Source organism: Acipenser ruthenus, chromosome 47 (assembly GCF_902713425.1).
Source record: "Acipenser ruthenus chromosome 47, fAciRut3.2 maternal haplotype, whole genome shotgun sequence".
NCBI lineage: Eukaryota > Metazoa > Chordata > Actinopteri > Acipenseriformes > Acipenseridae > Acipenser > Acipenser ruthenus.
In genome coordinates this window covers 9,157,240-9,180,659 of record NC_081235.1, presented here as the reverse complement: position 1 = coordinate 9,180,659, position 23,420 = coordinate 9,157,240, and the positions used below count along the sequence as shown (strand labels likewise).

Genomic DNA, 23,420 nt, shown 5'->3' with positions numbered 1-23,420 from the left:
ATGGAGACACATATGGATCACATTAGTTTACTGTAAAGCTACGTCTTAGTTGGTGCTTATCTTGGCGAGAGCCGAGTTCAAATCAGCATGAAGTTTTAACATCTACTCTCGTGTAATGGAAATCATGTCATTAATTTACATTAACTTCAACATAGGACCCTATATATCCTGCACACTCACCCATATCCATAGGGCAACACCCACAGCACTTTCAACACTGCAAATGTGTCCGAGTCAAGAACGCATGCAGCCTCTCTTGTAAATGTCTGATGAAGGACAGCAAGGATCATGGCTGGGATTGACTTCTAATCATGGTGTCGATTTGCCTAATACAAAACAAGATAACAAAGGAAACAAACACAGCTTCAGAAATGTATACTGAAGGCACCTGTAACAGTTACAGAGTAACAGTCATGCTGTTTTGTTGTCATTGCTGTTGCTTGTTGTCGACACTTCAATAAAAGAGGCATGCTGAAATATTCCGTGCCAGCAGCACATGGCTGCTATTGTTAAAGGCTATGTAATTTCCCACAGGACAGCTTGACCGGGTCAGTGGGTCAGCACCGTGCTCTCCCTCAACAAGTGCCATGGAATCACTGATTTCCATCAAGCAGCTGATGAAAACAGACAGAAAAGCAACGTTGTGAGCACAGAAGCTCAGCAGGTGCCAGCCTGGTCACTATTACATTGTCTTGGGCTGGGAGGATCCCCTCTGATCTCAGAAAGCTAAGCAACAGCAGAGTCAAGCCTGGTCAGTATGGGCCCTTTAGCTCCCCTCTGGGACTCAAGCAGTACCAAAACATGAAATCTGTCCAGTACATGGGGCATCGTCCTTCAGATGAGACTGAGGACAGGGGGCTTGCCTGCTGTCTGTTCTCTACATGTCAGTTATCCCATTGCACCAGCTCAATGATAGGCAGTTAACCCTTGTGAAGATCCTATTCACATATTTTGAAGAAGAGCGAGGATGTCACAGACAAATTCAAACAAATGTGCAAGTCAATATAAATATGGCATGTCTAAATCAACAAAACCCCAATCTCAGTAAAACAGGGTTACGACTTAAAACAATACAGTGTTGACGAAGTCATTTCAGAAGCTAGATTGGGACGGTGATGTGGTGACTTATCTGTCTCCAAACAACAAAAGGGTAGCTCAGCCCCCAGAGATAAACAACTTTTTACAAATACATATGAATCCTTGGTGGTGTGTGACTCACAGTTCAAAGGGCTTTCACGAGAGTGGGACGAAGACTTCCGCTGTCATCAGACAGACTTGCGATAAAGGGGGTGCTCACAAGCTTCAGATGGTTACCGCTGTCTAATAATGTAAGAAGACAGCTCATCTCTATTCCTGTGTGCCCCCCCTCCTACCCCACGTGAGTCACTCTCCCCTCTGTAATTACTGCTAACGCTGGGCCACACTGCCTCACTCCCAGTCCTTCAGCTAACCCTTGTATTAGGCCAAACTCTCTCCCTCCATTTTATTGCTGTATTGTTATTTTATTGTTGTGTGGTCTCTTAGGTCTCTCTTTGTATTAGTGCTTGCACTATTGAGATGTACCTGTGCTGGCCCTGCGGGCACAAAGTGAATAAACTAAACTAAAGATTATACCACAAAATAGTAGTATGTCTATCTGATCTACATGTGAAATGTACTTCCCTCTTCCTGTCAATGCAGTTTGGTTTGGTTTACAGTAAAGGTGGTATCAGTGACCCTCTTTTCATTAAAAAAGTGAAATATGTGGCGAGATTCTTCTCAATAAAAAAACAACCACTTCCTGTATCTGAATTACTGAAAGAATTCACACATACATCTTGTTTGTTTCACATAATTTTGAAAAGTGAGTTACTGAAAAAACTATAATAACACAGAGACACTGGAAGAGTAGCTTTCACCAAGTTCCAGGGGGTCAAAGGTGGCCTGCCCAATCTTGTGCCGCACACAGCATTCACAGGGGCGCCGTACGGGATAGACCCAGTTTGGATGCAAAGTGCCACAGTCTCAATACAGTGTCAGCCCTTTAATCATCAAACCATGGTTCTCAAAGCTGGTTTCATGCTTCTTAACAGTAAGATTATCACTGGTCCCCTTTTCTTTTGTTGAACACCCTTTGGCCCTGAAAGCTGGAACAGGCTATAGCAATTCTGAAGGCGCCGCTATAGATGTGAAGTTGCTGCTGATTTCTAGTTCCAAACCCCTTCATGGTGTTTTAGTTCAGGCTCACTCCAATGGTCTCCCTGCGATGGTCTTGGACCACGTGGGCTACAGCAAAGGTGCCAGGATGCAGCGATTTATTCATTGTGTTATAATTTAAATATGTGCATATCTTGAACTGACATAAAAAAGAAAAAAAAAAGAAAACCTAAAACAAACTAACAACCAAAAATGATTCTCAGCACAATGAAAATGGGGCTTGTAAAAATGTTAAAAGCTTATAAGAGCTAATAAGAAATGTAATGACTATTACTGTGAGTGACTAAGTGAGGGACGTACAGACCTTAATTCTCAAGCAAAAAAAAATAAAAACAAATATAGGAGGCTTGCTGGTGTCAGACCACAAGACTATCTTTCAATGCTAGCTCAAATGTTTGTTTACAAGGTGTGAAGAGGCGAGTTCCCCTTTTCTGTGATATCTGACTTCCCCTTGCTGTGACAGCCTGAGAGATGGATAAAAGAGGCTTCTATTTTTAAGCTGCACCAACTGCTACCTTCTCACTGGAGTTGCTATAGAAACCGTTCCAGGGCCCAAATTAGAACCTAACCACTACAGGGGCCTGTTCTACTCTACGAGAGCTGGGCCAAACCACCCAGATGCCAGCCTGCAAGACGCACAGAGGGAAAAGACTTTCAGGGGAGCTGGCATTGCAAAGCACTCCATTCTCAGCTCTCCAGCGCTGTCATTACCCTGCACCTGAATAATGAGCTCCAGTCTAAACACTCCATTCCCGGCTCTCCAGCACTGTCCACCTTACACATGCGCACATATGCACTCATCTTATTAAAGAGCGCTAGTCTACACCCTCCGTTGTTCTCAGCCCTGTAATAACAGTAACCACTAGCCTAACCACTCCATTGTCAGCTATGGTATGCAGGTGTTTCTTAGTTCAAGCACTGTGATGTATTGATGATGTATCTGTGGGCTTCCCTTGGTCTGTCTGTCTGCGCGTGTGCGCACTGTGTGCACAGCACTGCCTCTGCAGAGCTGCGTCGCTTGTTAGGCCAGCCTATGTGGCTCGCCAAACTTTTTGAGCTGCACTGAAGCCCCTCAAGCACTTTCCAGAGAATGAGAATGCCAGAGCAAGGTGCACCATACAAAGATGTGATGCAGTACACCATGGGAAAAGTACAGTAAGACAACTGGTAAAAAAAGTACCAAAAATATGGTTAATGGTGGTAAAAACATTATTTGCATGGCAGCCTAATTGGTTTACAGTGGAATGATCAATGATACAATAAAACCTGCCTTAACATCCACCTGAACTGAGGTTCCCCTGTTCTTACCAGCCAGTGAACCCCACAGGAGATTTACTTTAAAATGCAAGTGAATGACAGGGAGAGGATCTTTGAATAAGCAGCTACCTGTCTTAAGCACAATGCCAGTCCCTTTGGTAAACGCTGCAGAACATTACACAGTTTAGATTTCTGCAGCTGTATACAGTAAGTGCTGGATACACCAAGGCTAAAGGCCAGGGCTAAAAGGTTTGAATTAAACAGGGTAATGAAGAACCTGTGACCTGGTGACATGTTCTGATTGTGCCCAGTGACCCCTGACCCCTTGGGGAGGGGGTTAAAGATGACCGGTCGACCAGATGCCCACCTTACCCCCCTCCCCTGCAGAGCAGTGCTGAGAGTGGTTTAACAGCAGTGGAAAAAGCAGCTCTCATAGCTGGTGTAATAAGTAGAACTAAAAGTGCAATGTGTTTTGTAGATGCTGACCAGGGCTTTGAGCTCCTGCCACAAACACTTCCGAGTGAAGCAAAGGCCCTAACTGCTGAAACCACTTTGCCCTGAGCCTCGCATACAGAAATAGACAGAGACAGAGAGAGAGAGAGAGCGAGAGAGAGAGAGAGAGAGAGAGAGAGAGAGAGAGAGAGAGTTATATGGAACATGTCAGTGTATTTAAACAGGCACACACAAACAGAAACATCACACACACACACACACACACACACACACACACAGACTTCTTCACATGATAGGCCCAATCATACATGCACACATATGCACTCATATTCAAACACAAAGAGACACAAACACAGATACACAGACAATGCTGTATAGCTGGTGATGTAGTGTTTAAAGTTATGGATGATGACGTTAAAACTGTGATATTCCTTTCAGTATAAAATGGCATTAGACATTGCACTGGCTTCAAAATTTACATGTAGAGCCTCTAGACTCCCAACCACTCAAGCTTCCATTTTGTGCAAAAAAACAAAACTGTTAATAAAGGCATGCTAGAGAAAGGATAGACTGTATAGTGGACTCTCGCTAATCCAAACCATCTCGGACCAAATGGTGCTACACTGATTACAAAAACTAGAGTTATGATACTGAAGTCTGTTTTCTACAGATGTTATCAGCTGTGATGGTGTGGTTTGGACTATGGATCAATTGGGATTAGTGAGAGGCTGCTGTAATATGAACTAAAGCAATGAAAATGCACAGTGTAAGCATGCAGCAAACTGACAGAGTATATTGTAAGTTTACTAGGTGTACAATGTATAATGGATTACATGAAACTAACAACATTGCAATCATGCTCACAACCATTTCACATTATAAAAGGCCAATCCTGTCACAGGGGAGTCGTTTGCAATCTGTTCAGAGCTGCACAAGGTTTCATGAAGTTTCATGAATGTTAACTACAATGTGAAAAGCGAGAACAGTCTCTATGGGAAGTGCAGTGTTACTGAGGCTAACGTCTGTCCCAGATCCCAGAGCGTCTGCAGTGAGAACCTCAAACCCTGCCAATTCTCACACCCCACACACACTTCTGAGACACACACACAGTGAAGCAGCCTCAGTGTTACACGCCAATTTATTTCTCTATTACCCCCCCCCCCTCCCCCTCTAAAAAAAAATGTGCATCCCTAGTTCTTATCTTCATTAAAAGTACATAAGTATAACTAAGTGTAGTAAACCCCAGTTGTAAAACCTTGTAAAACACAGAAAAGCATAGTACCTCACAGGTAAGCATGGTAAAGAACGGAAAAGCATAGTGTGAACACGGCATGGGAAATTGCAAATATTTGTACACATTCGGTACCATTCACTCCAGGTCCAGAGAGACAGATTGGGTCAGTTCAGTTCAGTTACTCAAACTGCAAAGCATTCTGGTATTTGTAGTCCTGCTAATCTTTTAAAAAGGTGAATGGTACAACGTAATTTGATGTGATTTAAAAGAAATGTTTAGCATAGTTTAGTGTTTTATGAACATCAGCTCAGACTGCAGTTGTAAAGTTGTTGCTAATAGAAAATCCAATGGTGATTGGGATTTCTCCTGGAGTAAGCCCTGATCACCACTAGATGGCAACCTATCCTGATAAAGTGCAGCAACGCAACATTGGCCTGCATTTGCAAAAATCCAGAACAGCAGCATTTGCAAAAATCCTCTCAAAAAGTGACAGCGAGCAGTACAGTGGTACAAATTACATCTCCAGCCCTCACAGAGATTCCTTACTTGTACCCAATACATGAATAAGCAACTCATTTCATTTGAATTTCATTTAAGAGATTGCTCGTTTTAAAATAATAACGATTTATAGTAAATACCTTTGAGAATCTGGCCCGGCACACTGGGCACTGACACAGTACCGTGGCATTGCAATTGATCAACACTATGTACCAGTTCCCACTGTGAACCATTCTACCAGTAGCAGTACGTATTGTATTGCGTTAGTGAGATTGAAATAGAAAATGTATTACTAGTTTATTTTCATTGGGGTAAGGTTGTCGGCGTGTGTCCACCCGAACACAAACACACACAGACACGCCTGTTTATAGAGAGCGTTAAAGAGGTCACACGTGTATTTTGCACACAGAGTGAGTGTAGGTCAGTGCTGAGTTTTGAGTGGCTGCTGCTGCTGCTGCTGCTGCTGCTTGTAACCTGCACATGCCTCTTTCTCTCTTTCTTTTAGCTCCGAGCGCTGAAGACGGCTTTGAAATCTCCAAAAGACCTCTCTGAGTCTCTGAGTCTCGCACCCTGCAGAGATAAAGATCAGACGCAGACAGTGAAATCAAAAGCGTAGCTTCCTTCGAACCAGCAGTAATAGACTGCTGTTTATATATATATACATATATATATATATATATATATATATATATATATATATATATATATATATATATATATATATATATATTTTATTTATTTTTTTAAACTAGAGGCAGGGCGTTGCTTTGGTTGCAGAAAGCAGAGTCCCTTAGCAGAACCAACTGAAATTTCCAGTGTCTCTCAACTGCACAGCATTTCTTCTTTGTACTTGATGGCATTTTGTTTTTTCAAATTGCAAGACTTACAGCCCCCACCCCACCCCCCCAACTCAGCATGCTTCGTTCTAACACTTCTGTAAATTCACTAACTGTAGTGAAGCGTAGCAAAAGCATATGAAGGTATGGTAAATCACAGGCAGGTTTGGTAGAGCGTGACAAAAAAATGTACTATGGCAAGCTTTTGTAAGGGAACGCATGAAGAAACCGATTTTTCTTTCTGTTGTTGGGAACACATTCATGGGCCAGATATTCTAAGCTTTTCACTCCAGAAGATGTGGCAAAAAAATCTTAAGATTCATTTGAGGATCCTTAGGTGCCTGGTTCTGCTCTTGGCAGCTGGCTTGGGGCGTTGCTATGGTTTCAGGTCTGCAGGAGAGCACCATGGGAAGGAGCCTGTGTGCCTCAGCACCCTTAGGACCTGTTTCCACCACATCAGGTTTATTAACAGCCCGGAAAACTGTTGAGGAACGTTTTAACTTTACTTTGTTTTTGTTCATAACTGGCAGCATTGTGGCTTGTAAAGCAGGCAGCGCTAGGTGCTTTCAGTGTGTTTTTATTGCGAGACTTCTTCACCCCTCGACCCCCCCAACTTAGCATGCTTAGTTCTAACACTTATACAAGTTCACTGTGGTGTACCATGGCACAAGCAAGCCCAACTAACTGTAGTACAGCATAGTAAAAGCATAGGAAAGCCTGATGATGAGCAGGCAAGCATGGCAAAGCACTGTGTATAAATGTGCCTGATACACTTCGCTTTCAATACAAAAAATAAACCCTGTTTCAGTTTCATGTCAGAAATGAACAACAAAGGAAGACTTATGTTAAAGATGATCTATGTAAAGATGCCCTCATTCTAATTTTAAAAAGTTAAAAACATGTGGTCATTACGTTACTTAAACAATATTGGCGCGCTGCACAATGACAGAAGGAAAGCTCTGTACAAAAAAAAAATACCTTTGTATCACGTGGTGCCATGAATAGACTGCGGGGATAGAAATAAGACTCCTATTGCATAGCAGTTTCACCCGTTCCAGGTTTTAATGCAAGCTTGATTAGTCACAGCGTACAGGTAACAAGCTCAGGTGTGTCTTATTAAACTCATAGTAAAACCAGGATTGGACCAAACTGCAATGCAATGGGAGTCTTACTTCCATCTGTGAGACTGGATGCTGTCATGAACAATACTGTATGACCCTCTCTGTGACCATAATAAAACCTTTAGCTAGCCGCCTGGAGGGAGGCCAGTCCGTTTAGCCACGGATTCCCAGAGGTTTAATTCCTCCTTCAAATCTGGTTTTTTATTGGTTTGTTTTTCCTCTCCTCAGTGCTAGTGGACCACGCTTGCATCAGAGCGAGGCGGGCCAAATGGCCTTTTCTCGTTCTAGAATTATTTATGTCCTTATTTATTTACCAAATCATTTGAATTTATCGAGGAAGAAACTCATTAGGATTTGCATCTTATTTGAAAGATGACAACATCATGTATCAACACTGACGGAAACAGATGGTAAAAAAAAAAAAAAAAACATGTCTGAAAATGTTAATAAAATCAAGCACAACCATAATTAACCCCTTAACACCCAACCAAGTAACTACTGTACAATACAACAGCCTTGTGTATTCTTACCTAGACAGTGGTGTTCATTGTTCTAGTCAATGCTTGTCTACACTTTGCAGTGTTTTTACCATTGTACAGGGATAAATAGCTATTTACAAAGCCTTAACTTTAAATTGGTTATTTAAATGATTTTATTTTTCTGTTTAAAAAATATATATTAATAAAAGTTTTATTTCATGTTTTTTTCTTAAATTTATTTAAAAATGAATGCCAGGATAAACCCTTTTCCAACAGTCCTCATAAACCAAACGATAGGTTACAACAATCATCCATTCACACATAGTACAGTATATACAGTACTGTGCAACACTGACAGAAACAGCAACAGCAATCAGCTTCACATTTGTGAAACGGTTTTATAATATTGATAAAGACGACCTCAAGTGTCTAGAGCAGTTACATGAAAATCAAACTTTACTTCATTATTATTATTATTATTATTATTTATTTCTTAGCAGACGCCCTTATCAGAGATCTCGATAGAATTGAAAAGGCAGGGTTTTCATATTTGAAAGGGATTCATTTCTAAGTGTGTTCATCTTTAACAGGGTACCCCTGGTCACCAGGAGTGGTGCAGTGCAGTGGGGTGCAGCATGGGAAACAGTGGGGCCCCTAACGATGGGGACAGGAATGAGGATTCCTGATCATTCAGAGATAGCATCCCATCTGTATCAATAAAACCACCAGGGAGAAACAAGATGAAACAGGGCTCATTAGCAGCTGTGTGCAGCAGACAGGCTGTGTTAAAAGCACTGCACTCTGTTTAAATGAAGTCATAATGGAAGGTATTCCACGCTAAGCGGGCTCGATTGCAAAATGCCTGGCGACAGATTAATTAGCGAGGAACCCAAGAGACTGATGAGGTGCAGAGAGAGATTCTCCTGTGATCCTGAAACACCATTCCCCGCTCTCTCTCATCTCTCTTTCCCCTGCCACTACAGTACCTGGAAGAAACAGCAGCCTGCTCTTTGATAACAACAGCATGAGTTTGTGTGGACAGCTGCATAACGAAAAAACTAAACTATCAAAGAAGCTGGCAATGTTTTTGTTTTTATGTTACGCAACTGTCCACACAAACACTGGCGGTTTCTTGTGTCATTGTCTGTCTTTAATATTAAAAAGTTCAAATAGCCCATTTAGACAGCAACATTTACAACACTTTGACTGCAAAAGTCCTATGTGCAGCAAACTGAGAGTTAGATGTGCCTGATGGGGTCCTAATACCTGCTGCATTACAAAGCCTTTGTTATGGCCCCTAGTCGAATGCCACAAACCAAGCCCATAGTAAGACACAACATCATCTAAAGTGCCCTGTAATGGGAGTGTTATTGATTAGATTGAATAAATCAAAATAAAAGATTGTGAATGTAGCCAGGCTGCTGCAGTCACCAGTGTTATCTTTTCAGCAGCGTCCTGCATTCACGTGTGTAATGTGTTCCCCTCGTTTAGTTGTATTGTTTCACCTCTTGGTCTGTCTGAATGAAGTAAGAGCTGTTCCTGGTAGGCAGAGCAGGTGTGTCGGATGCCTTGTTTGTTTTGTGACGGCTGAGTCAGGGAGGGGCCTCTCTCCCTCTCTCTCTCTCTCTCTCTCTCTCTCCTCTCCTCTCCTCTCATCCTTTCATTCCCTCTCTCAGACTGAGCCAGGTGATCAGGTCAGAGGAGTGGGGATGACCGAGACTGTTTCCTGGGACAGATTTCAGGTGAGTAACAATGTGTGTGTGTCCCGGCGAGAGTGAGAGAGTGAGGGGGGGAGGTGCTGTGCTGGAGACTGATTGATGAGAGCTCAAGACAGCTCAAGAGAGCTGGAGACAGTAGCTCAATTGAACCAGGCAAATAGAATCGAGATGGTTTCATTAGTCTCCTCTCACCAGTAAAGCATCCGGTTCAGAACAACGTGTCACTGTACTTCCCTTGCCAATTAGCCAGCTTAATTAGCTCTGATTCTCCCAAGCTAATAAGGCATGACTGGCTGCTGATCACAATTAAAGCCTTTAGCCTTTAAAAACAGGCTCCGACCTTCTCAGACGAAATGTCCCTCTAGTCTTGCCTGGAGTTTATTTTATTTATTAACCCTTTTGGGGCATGTTTAACTTCCTGGGATATTGTGGAGGTACCTGTAGGTAGATGTCAGCAGCTGTATTTACATAAGACCTATGTAAATGCATTGTAAATGCAAGCAGATACTTTGCACTGAACAACTCGTAATAGTAAACCTACAGACTCAGGTGTGACTTATTCATGATATGAAAATCAGTTTAGAGCAGATTTACCAGGGGCTTGATTGTTAAACTCCCAGCACCTCGTCATTTAAATAATACACTTAAAACCCAGGAATTTGTGCAGCAGGGCTAGTGTGAGTTTCAAGCCCTGAATTTCCAAATATGATGTTGCTGTTAATAACTAGAGATGGGTTGAATTGAAGGGCGTGGTCTATGAAGGTGTATCGAGTCCCCCTGTGGAAACACAGCCCTTTTACTTGATTAGTATTTTAATATAGTGAGTGCTGCTAGTGTGCACAGAAAGGAAAGAACGATTGAAAGCTAATATTTCGGGTAAAGCCCTGGGCAGATCCAGCCTCTATATGACCTGAGCATGTTAAACCAGTTGTGTAAATACCAGGTTATAATATTACCTGTTGGCCGCTTTCATGAATAAAAGAATCCTTCCCTTCGAGAAGCTTGTTTTTCTTTTCTCTCTCTCTCTCTCTCTTTTTGTTTGTTTCAATGGGAAATAAAAACCCTGGCATTTCCTGGCATTACCTAAATGAGAATGCCAGGCATGTATAAAATCTGTTTTCTTTCTGTGGTAAATAATTAGCCACAGATAGCCACAGTAACCAGCTAACGAGGTGACGTCCCAGACTCCTTCAAGAGAAGCGTGTGTGTGGTGTGAGGAGGAGACAGTGGACAGACTGAGACCTGGGGCTGCATTGAGAGCCAGCGGGAGACTTTTCAATCTCATGCAGACGGAGAAAACAGCAAACAGAGCCCTCTCCCTCTCACAGAATGAGCCTCCAGCAGCCTCCAAGCAACCCTGCTTCCAGCCCCGTCTGCACCCACAGCAACACAGGTGAGTGGAGGAGCCAGGGGGGGAAAGTTTGAAACAAGGCATTTGGCTTAGTAGAAATACCAAACATAAGCTTTGTAAAAAATGAAACGTTTCAACTAAAAGTCTTGTCCTCAGTGTCTTCAGTTTCCAGTTTCACCGCTATCGAGTGTCTGATGGCTATGAAAGTGCATGGCTTTTACTATACTATAACATTGCATTTACCATGCTGCTTTGGGTAAGTAAAACATTGGCTAGCACAGAATGGATGCAATAGAAAAGGCTGTCTTGTTTAATGCTTTTATGATGCTTTATACTGTCCATGTTTTCACTCATCTTTACTTTGCTTTAAACATTGTAAGGGAATTCATTAATGATCCAATTTCTTTCCTACCTGCACAACTATCCACGTTTTGCGCTCTGCTCAGACCGCTGTAGTGACGGCGGCCTCTGTCTTTCAGAGTACACCTGGCAGGTGAAAGCCAACGACAGGGATTTTAACAACCAGTTCACGAAGAAAGGATTCCTGTGTTTCAAACGAAGAAAATACGCGGTAAGTAAAACGCTTCCTCCCCTTGGCACCGCTACGAATTGACGGGACTGTATTGTTTCGGGCTGGGAAACTGGACGCATTTTACCGAGAGGTTCATTAAGATAACACATTCCAGATATACACAGGGCGCCCGACAAAGCTTGCGAGTGATTCAGAGACTGTTTATTATTATTAATATATACATCTCCCCATTTTCTCTTTTATTTTTCACAGGATAATGTAATCAGGACCAGGAAATACAATGTACTCACATTTCTGCCATTTAACCTGTACGAACAGTTTCAAAGAGTGGCCAATGTCTACTTCTTGCTGATGGTGATCCTGCAGGTGAGAAACACGACCTTTTCATCAAAGGTATTCACATTTACAGCCCTTAATAATATATATTTTTTTCACGGCTTTTAATCACATTTGACTGAGATTCAACCTAGCTCGAGCCAGGGCGTCTTTCTTGAGAGAGAAATGGCACGGGCTCGCGACTCTCCCGCCACAGCGCGGACCTGCACGGGGCAAAGCCAACGACATTCGAATTCGAATGGACAATTTGAAACCTAACGGACTGCGGCCATGTCATCGACCTCTTCGACTCCGATATTAAAGTTAATTTTTATATTTTTGTGTTATAATGGAAATGGGTACGCATAGCGTACTCCTCCTTCATCTGAGGCTGTGTGTGTGTGTTTCAGGGCGTGCCCGCCATCTCCACCCTACCCTGGCACACCACCATGATACCGCTAATAATGGTGCTGGCCACTCGCGGCGTCAAAGACATTATGGACGACATGGTGAGTATAGTGAGCAACTAAGTGGTCAAGGGCTGTAGGGGTCGGCTGGGGCTACCTGTGTAAAATCTGTTCAAGTATGTCTGGCCAGTTCCCAAGTCATGGTGGGGCCCTGTTTATAAAATGTAGTTTCAAGGGGTAGTGTTTTTTGAAGAGTTTTTATAATCATTCTCAGTCTTAAGTTAAACCACTTTCTTGAACTGGAAAATGTATTTTATTAATTGCATTTTATTAATGATTTAAAAATAGGCCCATTCATTCATTTTGTCACCCCAGCCCCATCCCTAAGTTGTTTTTTTTTAATCCTTCATTCTTCTCATAGCACCCTCTCCAGATTTGTCTGCTTGACTGTTCTAGTTAAGTTGTTTTCCCTCCTGTTATCCCCAGAGGTACCGTTTGTAAATGTTTCGTCTTTTCTAAGGCACGCTATAGAAGTGACAACGAAATCAACAACCGCCCTTGTGACATCCTCCACAGTGGAAGGTGAGTGGGATTGTGCACTACACTCACCTTGTCCTCTCAGCCCATTACAGACTCGTCAAGTAGACAAACGTTCTGCTGTAGAACACACTGCTGAAGCAAATGTTTGTCTATACTTGACTTCGTTTCTGACAGGTTTTGTCTTCATAGATTCTGATTGGGCGTTTTTTGAAGTTATGGAGTAGTTTTATTTTAAAATCTGTAATTTAAAAAGGACTTCCTTTTTCCTGGCTGCTGTCTCTCTCAGTTTCAGGGCGGCAAGGTGGAGGGATGTTCACGTAGGGGATGTGGTGCGGCTCAGGAAGGACCAGTTTATTCCAGTGAGTCCCACTCCCTTTTCAGAAATGCTTGCTGCACAAGCCTGGAAATGCACACAGAAGCATAGCAAAGAAAAGAAACACACTGAGTGGTAGTGTACATAAAACAGTGTAAACTGAAAAAAAAAAAAGATTATGTGGGTCTGTTCAATTGATCTGAACAATTCTAGATCTAAATATCGCCACTGAGATCATCAGAATTTGTGCACCAAAACCAAAATATCTACCAACCGTGCACGTGAGCCTCTCATGTGTTTTTCTGGCTGTAAACATCTGTATATTGCATGAGAGGTTCACTTTAGTGATTATAGGATAGTGATTATAGTGACATCTCGAACTGACACCTTTTAGATCAATTGAATTCACCCCATGGATCAAATGTACCACAGCAGTCACATCCCCTTTCCTGTTGTGCAGGCCGACATGTTGCTGCTGAACAGCTCCGAGCCGCACAGCCTGTGCTACGTGGAGACAGCAGACATAGATGGGTGAGGACGAGACGTGGGTTTGTTTGGTTTGTGTTTGCTTGTTTAGAGTAACATTGTAATTGAAGAGCAGAGCAGGATAACTGCTTCTCTGCCTTGTCTTCAGGGAGACTAACCTGAAGTATCGCCAGGCGCTGAGCGTCACCCATGAAGAGCTCCACACAGAGGACAAGCTGGCAGCTTTCGATGGTGGGATCGGCTTTCATTGAAGCAGCCGCTAATTACTGCAGCTTGGAATGTGTTTGTGTTTAATGCTCAGTTGCTGTAGCCTCTGCCAGCTGACATTGAGACAAGTAAACTGACAACTTTTTTTGTTTTTTCTAAAAGGAAAATGCAAGTGATTATATATAAATAAAATAATAATAATACTTAGGAGGGCAAACTTTGTAACAGGATTTTCAGTAAACTCACTTTTATCCTTTTTATATTAAGTATTAATATTCTTACATTTGGTATTTTAAGTAATGTTGTATTCTGTGTTGCCCAGTTAAGTTATGATGTTTAAGTAAAAATTAACAAAATGTGATTTGCTGGTTTTAGTTCCTGAGCAGAGATTTACTCAGCGTGAGTTGCAAACGTACTCCTACATCAACATTACGTTGTTAGTATTTCTAAATGAGAGTAGTAATGAAACCCAGGGCTGTGTGTTTGCCTCCCCAGGCCGGGTGCTGTGTGAGGAGCCCAATAGCCAGCTGCACTCCTTCTCGGGGGCCCTGCACTGGAGGGGGGGGCAGCACCCTATAGACAACGAGCGCATCCTGCTGAGAGGCTTCCGCCTGAGAAACACGCACACCTGCTATGGACTGGTCATCTTCACAGGTACAGCCAGCGTGCTATAGCTTCACCACCCAGCTACCACGATGCAGGGGCACTGCTGTCACTGACATGCATGCATGAAATAATCCCTCCACAGTGACCTTCTCCTGGAGCAAACAGGATCTTTTTTCTTCATACTTCTCCTAACCTCGTTTTTTATTTTTTTTGTCAGTATGACGGTGGTTCCACTTTAGTAAAAGGCAGCACACGTGGCTTTCCAATGTGACAAAAAAAAGTCATTGAGTTAGATCAATTTGTTGGTTAATGGTTTTCTTTTCAAAAACATCTGCTATGCGCAGGGTTGAGGGTTTTTAGTTTAAGTTAGAAAGAGTTTGCAGCACTGATGCCGTTCTCAGAGATCCACTCGCCTCCTCCCTGTCTGCAGGCCTGGACTCCAAGATCCTGCGAAACTGCGGCCGCACCGTGGTGAAGAGAACCCGGATCGAGCTGCTCATGAACCACGTCGTTCTCATGGTGAGCACCCCCACCCCCCCAGAGCCCCAGCCGGGGGCTCCACTCACTGGTGGAAGTACAACAGGTTTTGCCCAGTGACTCACTATTACGAGTCTGATAATAAGTTTTCAGTGAACGGATCACAGTGTGTGTTGTGTGTGTGCTGTGTGTGTGCGTGTGTGCTGTGTGTGTGTGTGTGTGTGTGTGTAGGTGGTGTGTCAGTGTGTGCGTGTGTGCTGTGTGTGTGCTGTGTGTGTGTGTGCTGATCTTTGCGGTGCTGTGTTTGCAGATCCTCCTGTTTCTGCTTGTGACGTCTCTGCTACTGGCAGTGGGTGCTGGGGTGTGGGAGGCGCAGGTCTCGGGTTCGATACAGGCAATCGCTGCCTTGTCTGAGGGGTTCAGCCCAGCGTACTGGGGCTTTGTCACCTTCTGGGGGTACATCATCATCCTGAGCCCGGCCATGCCCATGGCTCTCTACATCACGTGAGTACCTGTCAGTCTGTGCGGTTGAGCTTGCTTTTCTCATCTAAATGAATACGTTTGTGTAGGGTGTCTCTTATCTTTATAAGGTGTGTTGTTTCAGTTTGGGTGAGAGGATTGTGAAGCTGAGCGGCTCTGACTGCTCAAACTGCAAAATGATTTCTGTTCTAACAAGAGACACACTGCACATTAACTTGTTACCAATCACAAAGACTCAGGAACTACTGTTAAATATAAAGAATTCTGTCATGTGTTCTAAGCATCTGAGCACAAGATAAGATGAACTGGATTTTTACAGACGGTGATTGGTGGTTGATTTGTCATACATGATTTATAATGACAACTAAGAATAATACTACCAATAATAATAGAAAAATGTGAATGTCAGTCAAAGCCTGAGTCACAAGTCCTTGATCTTGAATGCTCTGGGCCAGGTCCTGTAGTTGAGCGCACCTCTGTGTTGCTGTCAGGTTTGAGGTGATCCACGTGGTGCACAGCCGGTTCATCAACTGGGACCTGCAGATGCACTTCCCTGAGAAGGACACGTACGCCAATGCGCGCAGCACCTCCCTGAACGAGCAGCTGGGGCAGATCGAGGTCATCTTCTCAGACAAGACCGGCACTCTCACACAGAACATGATGACCTACAAGAAGTGCTGCGTGGCCGGCACAGTGTATGGTGAGTGAGTGTGAGTGTGAGGAGGAGCATGTGTGTGTGAGAGACTGCGAGTGCATGTGTGTGAGTGTGAGTGTGTGTGTGGGAGACTGTGAGAGCAGGAATGGGGGTGTGAGTGTGTGTGTGTGGGGGGGGGGGGGGCGGGGGGGGGGAGACTGTGATATATTGATATATTGATTGTTCAGAACAGTAAAGTTGCCAGAGTGTTTCATGGGCTTGAGTGTGTGAGTGTAAGTTTATGTGTTCATCTGCTGTTGTTTTTTATTTATTTTATTTTATTATTTCAGGAAATCTACCAGCTACTTCCAAAAAACTGAAGGTGCAGTATGTCCATCCCTTACCTTTAAACTCAACTTGTGTGTAAACTGTAGTTCTGGTGTGCCAAATTGTTGTACAATATATATATATATATATATATATATATATATATATATATATATATATATATATATATATATATATATACCAGCTGTAGTTCCAGCCTATGGAAGCTGAGCTGTTTTGTAATTGGAGTCACAGTGAGACTGCTGTGTGATGGGAGTGGTGCTGCTCGCCCCCTGACCGGTTTCCCTCCCCAGCCAGTAGGGAAGCTGCAGTTTCATGACGAGCTCCTGCTGGAGAGGCTGAGGAGCCGAGAGGACCAGGACCTCAGAGAGTTCTTCAGAGCACTGTCTGTGTGTCACACCGTGATGGTGGAGGAGAAAGACGGTACATTCAGTTCACTTCCATTCCCTCCTTTATTGTTTATTAAACAAACAGTTCATGCAATAGTATTTACAGTGGAGCTCTTTCTATCCCGTCGTGAAAAGCCATAGCTAGCTGTGCCTGACCGTGCCTGACTCTCACACTGTATTCCCCAATCTCTCCTGTCCACCTCTCCCCACCATCTCCCATCCACCTCTCTCCCCAAACCTCTCTCCATCTCTCCCCCTCAGGAGTCCTTCTTTACCAGGCTGCCTCTCCTGATGAAGAAGCCCTGGTGACGGCTGCGCGGAACCTGGGGTTTGTGTTCCTGTCTCGAACCCAGGACTCGGTGACGGTCAGCGAGTTGGGGGTGGAGCGGCACTACCATGTGCTGGCCATGCTGGACTTCAGCAGTCAGAGACGCAGGATGTCTGTGCTGGGTGAGTCACCCTGACTGTGAAATAACAACTGCAGCATTAGAATCAAGGCCGCTAGCAAAATAATGGATAGGAACTCTTTTTTGCAAACAGTTGTCAACACTGATATCCTTGTCTTGTGTTGTCAGTGCGTGAGCCGGAGGGAGGGTTGAAGCTGTACTGTAAAGGCGCTGACATTGTGATCTTCGAGAGGCTGGCCCCCGACAGCCCCCACAGAGACGCTACAGAGAAAGCACTGGACGTGAGTGTGGCCTCTCCTCTCTCAGCCTGTCCACGGCCCCTTTAACCTGACTGCAGCGAGCGAGCTCAGGGGGTCCCAAACAGGGCCTTAAACAAATTGTTCCTCCCTTATAGCTGCATGAACAACCCCTATTATTACAAATCTAGAGATAGGTGTGACTTCATGATATGAAAAGTGCGATCAGTTCAGGGCAAATTTACCAGGGGCCTGATTTCTCAAAGTCCTGGCATCAGATTCAATAATTAATAGACCAAAAAAGAAACAGGACTGGGTGCAGGGCTAGTGTGAGTTTCTAATCCTGGTAATGCAAGTTTTCCAGGTTGCCCTAAGTTGTACCCTGCGATGATCCCTCTCTCCCTCCTCTCCCTGCAGGGCTTCGCTGAAGAGACACTGCGTACACTGTGCCTGGCCGGCCGGAGCGTGGAGGAGGGGTTCTACCGAGAGTGGATCGGCGAGCATCACCGTGCAAACATGGCGACGCAGGGCCGTGAGCAAGAGCTGGCGGCAGCATACGAACGCATCGAGAACAACCTCACTGTACGTGCACAGAACACAGCTGCTCTGTAACAGGGGCTTGCTACAGCAGAGCGAGCAGAGGGGGCTGTGCTGTACAACACATTGAAAGAAAACCCTCATCTCTTCTGCACTTCCAGGCAAAGGAACGCAGCTGTAGACTCACAAAAGCCCAAGACTTCTATGCCAGAGGCTCTTTTTAGCGAGATCTGACTTTCAGCAAGAGTCATGCAAAGTCCATTATTGGGTAAAGCTGAAAAGTAGCACTAGGATGAGCCAGTGTACAGAGCACAGAGAATTGCATTGCTTACAGTGCGCAGTGAATTGCATTGCTTACAGTGCGCAGTGAATTGCATTGCTTACAGTGTGCAGTGAATTGCATTGCTTACAGTGTGCAGTGAATTGCATTGCTTACAGTGCACAGAGAACTGCATTGCTTACAGTGCGCAGTGAATTGCATTGCTCCCAACTGGTTGTGTTTAAACTGTTTTCTCTCTGTCTGTGTCTCAGCTGCTGGGAGCCACTGCGATCGAGGACAGGCTGCAGGAGGGGGTCCCCGAAACCATCCGCACCCTCAAGAGGGCCGGCATCAAGATCTGGGTGCTCACTGGGGACAAGAAAGGTACACAACAGACACCCTCAAACCACAGTGCAGGAAACACATTCCACCCCGAAACCAATGGTCATTGAATTTTCAAGTGTTCATAAATATTCAAAGGCGGCTGGAAACCATACTTGAACTGCTTAGGTTTGACTGCTGATTTACGGTAGCAGTTAATCTGGCCTGTAATTGGATTGTAGTTACGGATAAAGAGCACAGGGAGCGTCGCTCTAGACTGAGGTGAAATTGCTGTAGTCTCCCTGTGACTGTGAATCTGTTCTGTGTTCTTGTCAGAGACTGCGGTGAACATCGGCTACTCATGTAAACTGCTGAGCAGCGACATGACGATCCTGGAGGGCAAGGACCTCAGGTGGGCAACCTGCTGCTCATTCCCAGTCACTGCGGGGGTGGAGACAGGACTCCTGGGCTGAAAGGGCTAAAACTGCTATGCCATGGGAGGCCTATTTCCATCCTTGTACTTCAGAAATATTGTGTCGGTGTTGTAGTGTTTCTGTCTGGCTTACACTCTAAAACAAAAAAGGTTAAAAGCCCTCATACAGGTAAGTACAGCATGTGTACAATATACTGTCAACACGGCCTAACCGGTTTGTGAGCGATCCAATTGTGAAGTAACGATTAACTGTAGTATTTCTCACTATAATGAGCTATATAGGGTACCTGATGGTTTTAAGTGAGAACTGCAGAGTGGTGTCTCTCCTCACTAATTTAAACAATGATATTTTCTGTCCATGTATTTATAGAAAGGGTAGTATGTTAGTTGGCAGGTAGATAGGTAGTGTGGGATGAAGCCCTCTCTCTCTCACTGTCCATCTCTCCTCGTCCCTCTGTTCATCTCTATCTATCCTCCTCTCTCTCCCTCTCCTTCTCCCTCTCTGCAGGACATTGCTGGAGCCGGCGCAGGAGAACAACAGCAGTAACAGCAATAACGCTCCCCGGCTCAGTAAAGAGACTGGCTGGACGAATCAAGAGCTGCTGGATCTGCACAAGCTGGGAGCTCAGAGGAAAGCCCTGGTCATCACTGGACCAGAACTGGTAGGAAACAAGCCTACAAACCCCCTCCCCTCATTCTCACACCTTCTCTTTCTTTCTTTCTTTCTTTAATTTCACACTCCTTAACACATTCTCTCTGTCTGTTTCTAATTTTACTTCTCCCTCTTACTCTGTCCTTTTTCTCTCTCTCTGTCTCTCTCCCTCTCATCCTGCTTCTCTTTCCCTCCCCCCTCCTCTCTCTGCAGGAGTTTATCCTGCGGGCAAGTGACTCTGCAGGCGGTGCGCATGGCCAGCAGGTGGAGCTGCAGAAGCGCTTTGTGGAGCTGGCCAGCAGCTGCCCGGCTGTGATCTGCTGCCGGGTCACTCCGCTACAGAAAGCCCGCATGGTGGAGCTGGTGAGGCAGTACCAGGGGGTCGTGACGCTGGCCATCGGGGACGGAGCCAACGATGTCAACATGATCAAGAGTGAGTGTGGGAGGGGGGCAGGAGAAAGAAGGGGAGAGAGCGAGGAAGTTTGAGTTTGATTGCACTGTTAAGAGTTGCATTAACACTCATTGTCACTGAACACTGGCAGACACTGCCTGCCCCCTTGTGGAATCTGGGAGTACTGACTGTGCGATTCAGAGAGAGGACTCTGTTGTGTTGGCACCAGCTGTGATTATTAGTACCACTGGGTAGTCAGTATTACTACCACTATGAATTATCTGAAACAAACATCAAGAGGCAGCACGGAATGTATTTAACCAGTAACACTCTTACACCGAAAATCCAGAAACACATGAACAGATAACAGGGTCTGATTATCGAACTTCATCCACCTTCATTCCCATCATTAGTGGCAAAGTAATGCAAGGAAGCTCCATGCAGCTAAATAAGAGAAGAAAGGGTTCCAAAAGGCATTTATCCAGCTAACGCCCCCTTCACTTCTCTCTTCCTCCTCCCTCCCCTCTCCCGCTCTCCCAGCGGCCCATATTGGAGTGGGTATCAGTGGGCAGGAGGGTCTGCAGGCAGTGCAGTGCAGTGATTACTCCATCGCTCAGTTCAGATTCCTGCAGCGCCTCCTGCTGGTGCACGGCCGCTGGTCCTACATCCGCATCTGCAAGTACCTGCGCTTCTTCCTGTTCAAAACCATGAGCTTCACCTTCGTGCACATATGGTACTCCTTCTTCAACGGCTTCACTGCGCAGGTGAGGCAGCCACTCTAACCCAGGGGTCCTCTGAGTGCTTCGGCTTCGCTCACATTTCTGTTTTTGCTCAAAAAGGCAGCGGCCATGACCACTTTTCTCTCGTTTGACTAACTGTTTACTCCGAAACAAAACAAAAGGACGTTACAATACAGGTTTCCCAAGTGAAGCCGAGATTGAGAGCACAGAGTAGCTGGCAGCGCTCGGGTCTGGGGGGGGCGTGACTTTGAGGGCTTTGTCTACTTGTCTTCTTATAACCAAGGAAAAAATTAAGATGAAAGGTGATTGCATTAATATGAGCTCACTGCACTAGTCATTAAAGGATTTTACATACAGCCTAACAATAATCCTAACCCTTCTCTCCTCTCTCCCCACATCCCATTCCTTTCTCCCCTGATCCCATCTCCCCTCACTTTCTCTCCACCTCCGCTGTTCCATGCTGTGTCTCCCAGCGAGCGTTTGAGAACTGGTTCATCACCTTTTACACGGTCCTGTACACTTCGTTCCCAGTGCTGACTATGGGGCTGCTGGAGAGGGTAAGTGGTAGTGGGGTGGGAGGCTGCTTAGTGTGCCACTGTGTTACTTCACGGATGGGAAACGACTTGTTGGACCGTTTGGATTCTCTCTTTGTATTAGCACAAGCACGACTGAGTTGTACACGCGCCGACCCTGACAGGCACAAAGTGAATAACCTAAAGTAAAGGCCCTGCCTCTGTGGTTGTGTCTGTGCAGGATGTGAGTGACAGGGCCAGCCTGCAGTGTCCTGAGCTGTACCGGGTCGGGCAGTACCAGGAGCTCTTCGGGTACCGTGTGTTCGGTGTGACCATGCTGCACGCCCTGCTCACCTCCCTCATCCTGTTCTTCATCCCCTTCGGAGCCTTTCTGCCCTCCTCGCACGACTACCAGACCTTCGCTGTCACCGTGGCGACCGCCGCTGTGTTCACCGTCACCGCTGAGGTACTGGGAGGAGGGGGGTGTATTGGACTGGTTTGAGAGGTACTGGGAGAGGAGGTGGGTGTATTGGACTGGTTTGAGAGATACTGGGAGGGGGGGTATATTGGACTGGTTTGAGAGGTACTGGGAGGGGAGGTGTATTGGATTGGTTTGAGAGGTACTGGGAGGGGAGGTGTATTGGACTGGTTTGAGAGGTACTGGGAGGGGAGGTGTATTGGACTGGTTTGAGAGGTACTGGGAGGGGAGGTGTATTGGACTGGTTTGAGAGGTACTGGGAGGGGAGATGTATTGGACTGGTTTGAGAGGTACTGGGAGGGGAGGTGTATTGGACTGGTTTGAGAGGTACTGGGAGGGGAGGTGTATTGGACTGGTTTGAGAGGTACTGGGAGGGGAGGTGTATTGGACTGGTTTGAGAGGTACTGGGAGAGGAGGTGGGTGTATTGGACTGGTTTGAGAGATACTGGGAGGGGGGGTATATTGGACTGGTTTGAGAGGTACTGGGAGGGGAGGTGTATTGGACTGGTTTGAGAGGTACTGGGAGGGGAGGTGTATTGGACTGGTTTGAGAGGTACTGGGAGGGGAGGTGTATTGAACTGTTTTGAAAAGGCTTGAATTGATGTGAATCTGCAGACAGGCATGCAGGCCTGGGTCTAGTTCTGTGAATTCCCGCGATCAGACAGTCCAGCTGAAATGCTTCAGGACGCTCTGAGAGTTTGATCAATAACAGTGATGGGGTTTTGTTGATTGACCAAGTCTACCTTCCCTCTCATGCTCCTTCTCTCTCTCTCTCTCTCTCTCTCTCTCTCTCTCTCTCTCTCTCTCTCTCTCTCCTCTCCTTCTCCCTCTCTCTCTACACAGATAGCCCTGCAGATCTGGACCTGGTCCCTCCCCAACGCTCTGGCTATTCTGCTCAGCATCGTCTTATACTTCACTCTGACCTTCATGCTGCACAGCTTCAAGCTACACCAAGCCTGGCCCAAAGACTTCCTGTTCCCAGGTAACCATTCCAGTCTTCAGCACTGAAACATAACTCTTGCATTACAGACCTGTCCGGCAATGCTGTAGCTGTAGGGCTCCCTCTCCTGACTCTGTGTGTCTTCACTCCCTCCAGGTGCCTCCCTGAACGCCCTGCGAGACCCCTACATGTGGCTGATTGTGCTGCTGACTGTAACGGTCTGCCTGCTGCCCTCCCTCACTGCCAGGGCCCTGGACACAGTACTGCGTCCTCCGGACCTGCACAGGGTGAGTGAGTGTGGGGGTGTGACAGGGTGAGATAGAGTGTGGGGGTGACAGCGTGTGTTTGTGTGTGTGTCAGTGTGGGGGTGACAGCGTGTGTTGGTGTCAGTGTAGTTACCACTGTGCCTCTCCCTCACTCTTCCTCTCTCCAGGTGCACAGTTCGGAGGGCCAGGGAATGTCAGTCAGCGCTGTGGAGCTGCGCACTGGTTTCCGGAGGGACCAGCCTCAGCGGCGCTCCTCTTACGCCTTCTCCCAGGAGCGTGGTTTTGGAGAGCGCATTGCCTCAGGGACCAGTCTAGGCAAAGGCAAGGGGGCCAGGGGGGCTAGGAGGCAGGGGCTGGGGGAACAGCAGTGA

At 45.6% G+C, this 23,420-nt stretch overlaps 1 protein-coding gene across 1 annotated transcript; it reads left to right on the top strand.

Moving 5' to 3' along the window:
* The first annotated feature begins 9,710 nt into the window (after positions 1 to 9,710).
* On the top strand, positions 9,711 to 23,420 carry LOC117968484 (phospholipid-transporting ATPase IC-like). Its single transcript, XM_059013936.1, has 28 exons — positions 9,711 to 9,816; positions 10,934 to 11,185; positions 11,623 to 11,714; positions 11,928 to 12,041; positions 12,401 to 12,499; positions 12,918 to 12,979; positions 13,224 to 13,296; positions 13,711 to 13,781; positions 13,885 to 13,967; positions 14,439 to 14,597; positions 14,980 to 15,068; positions 15,337 to 15,530; positions 15,998 to 16,206; positions 16,491 to 16,522; positions 16,782 to 16,911; positions 17,139 to 17,327; positions 17,453 to 17,565; positions 17,938 to 18,102; positions 18,589 to 18,700; positions 18,974 to 19,049; positions 19,579 to 19,732; positions 19,936 to 20,155; positions 20,654 to 20,877; positions 21,327 to 21,410; positions 21,607 to 21,831; positions 22,687 to 22,825; positions 22,940 to 23,070; positions 23,217 to 23,420. The coding sequence occupies exons 2-28, from the start codon at positions 11,122 to 11,124 to the stop codon at positions 23,418 to 23,420; spliced, it is 3,507 nt and encodes a 1,168-aa protein (XP_058869919.1). The 5' UTR covers positions 9,711 to 9,816; positions 10,934 to 11,121.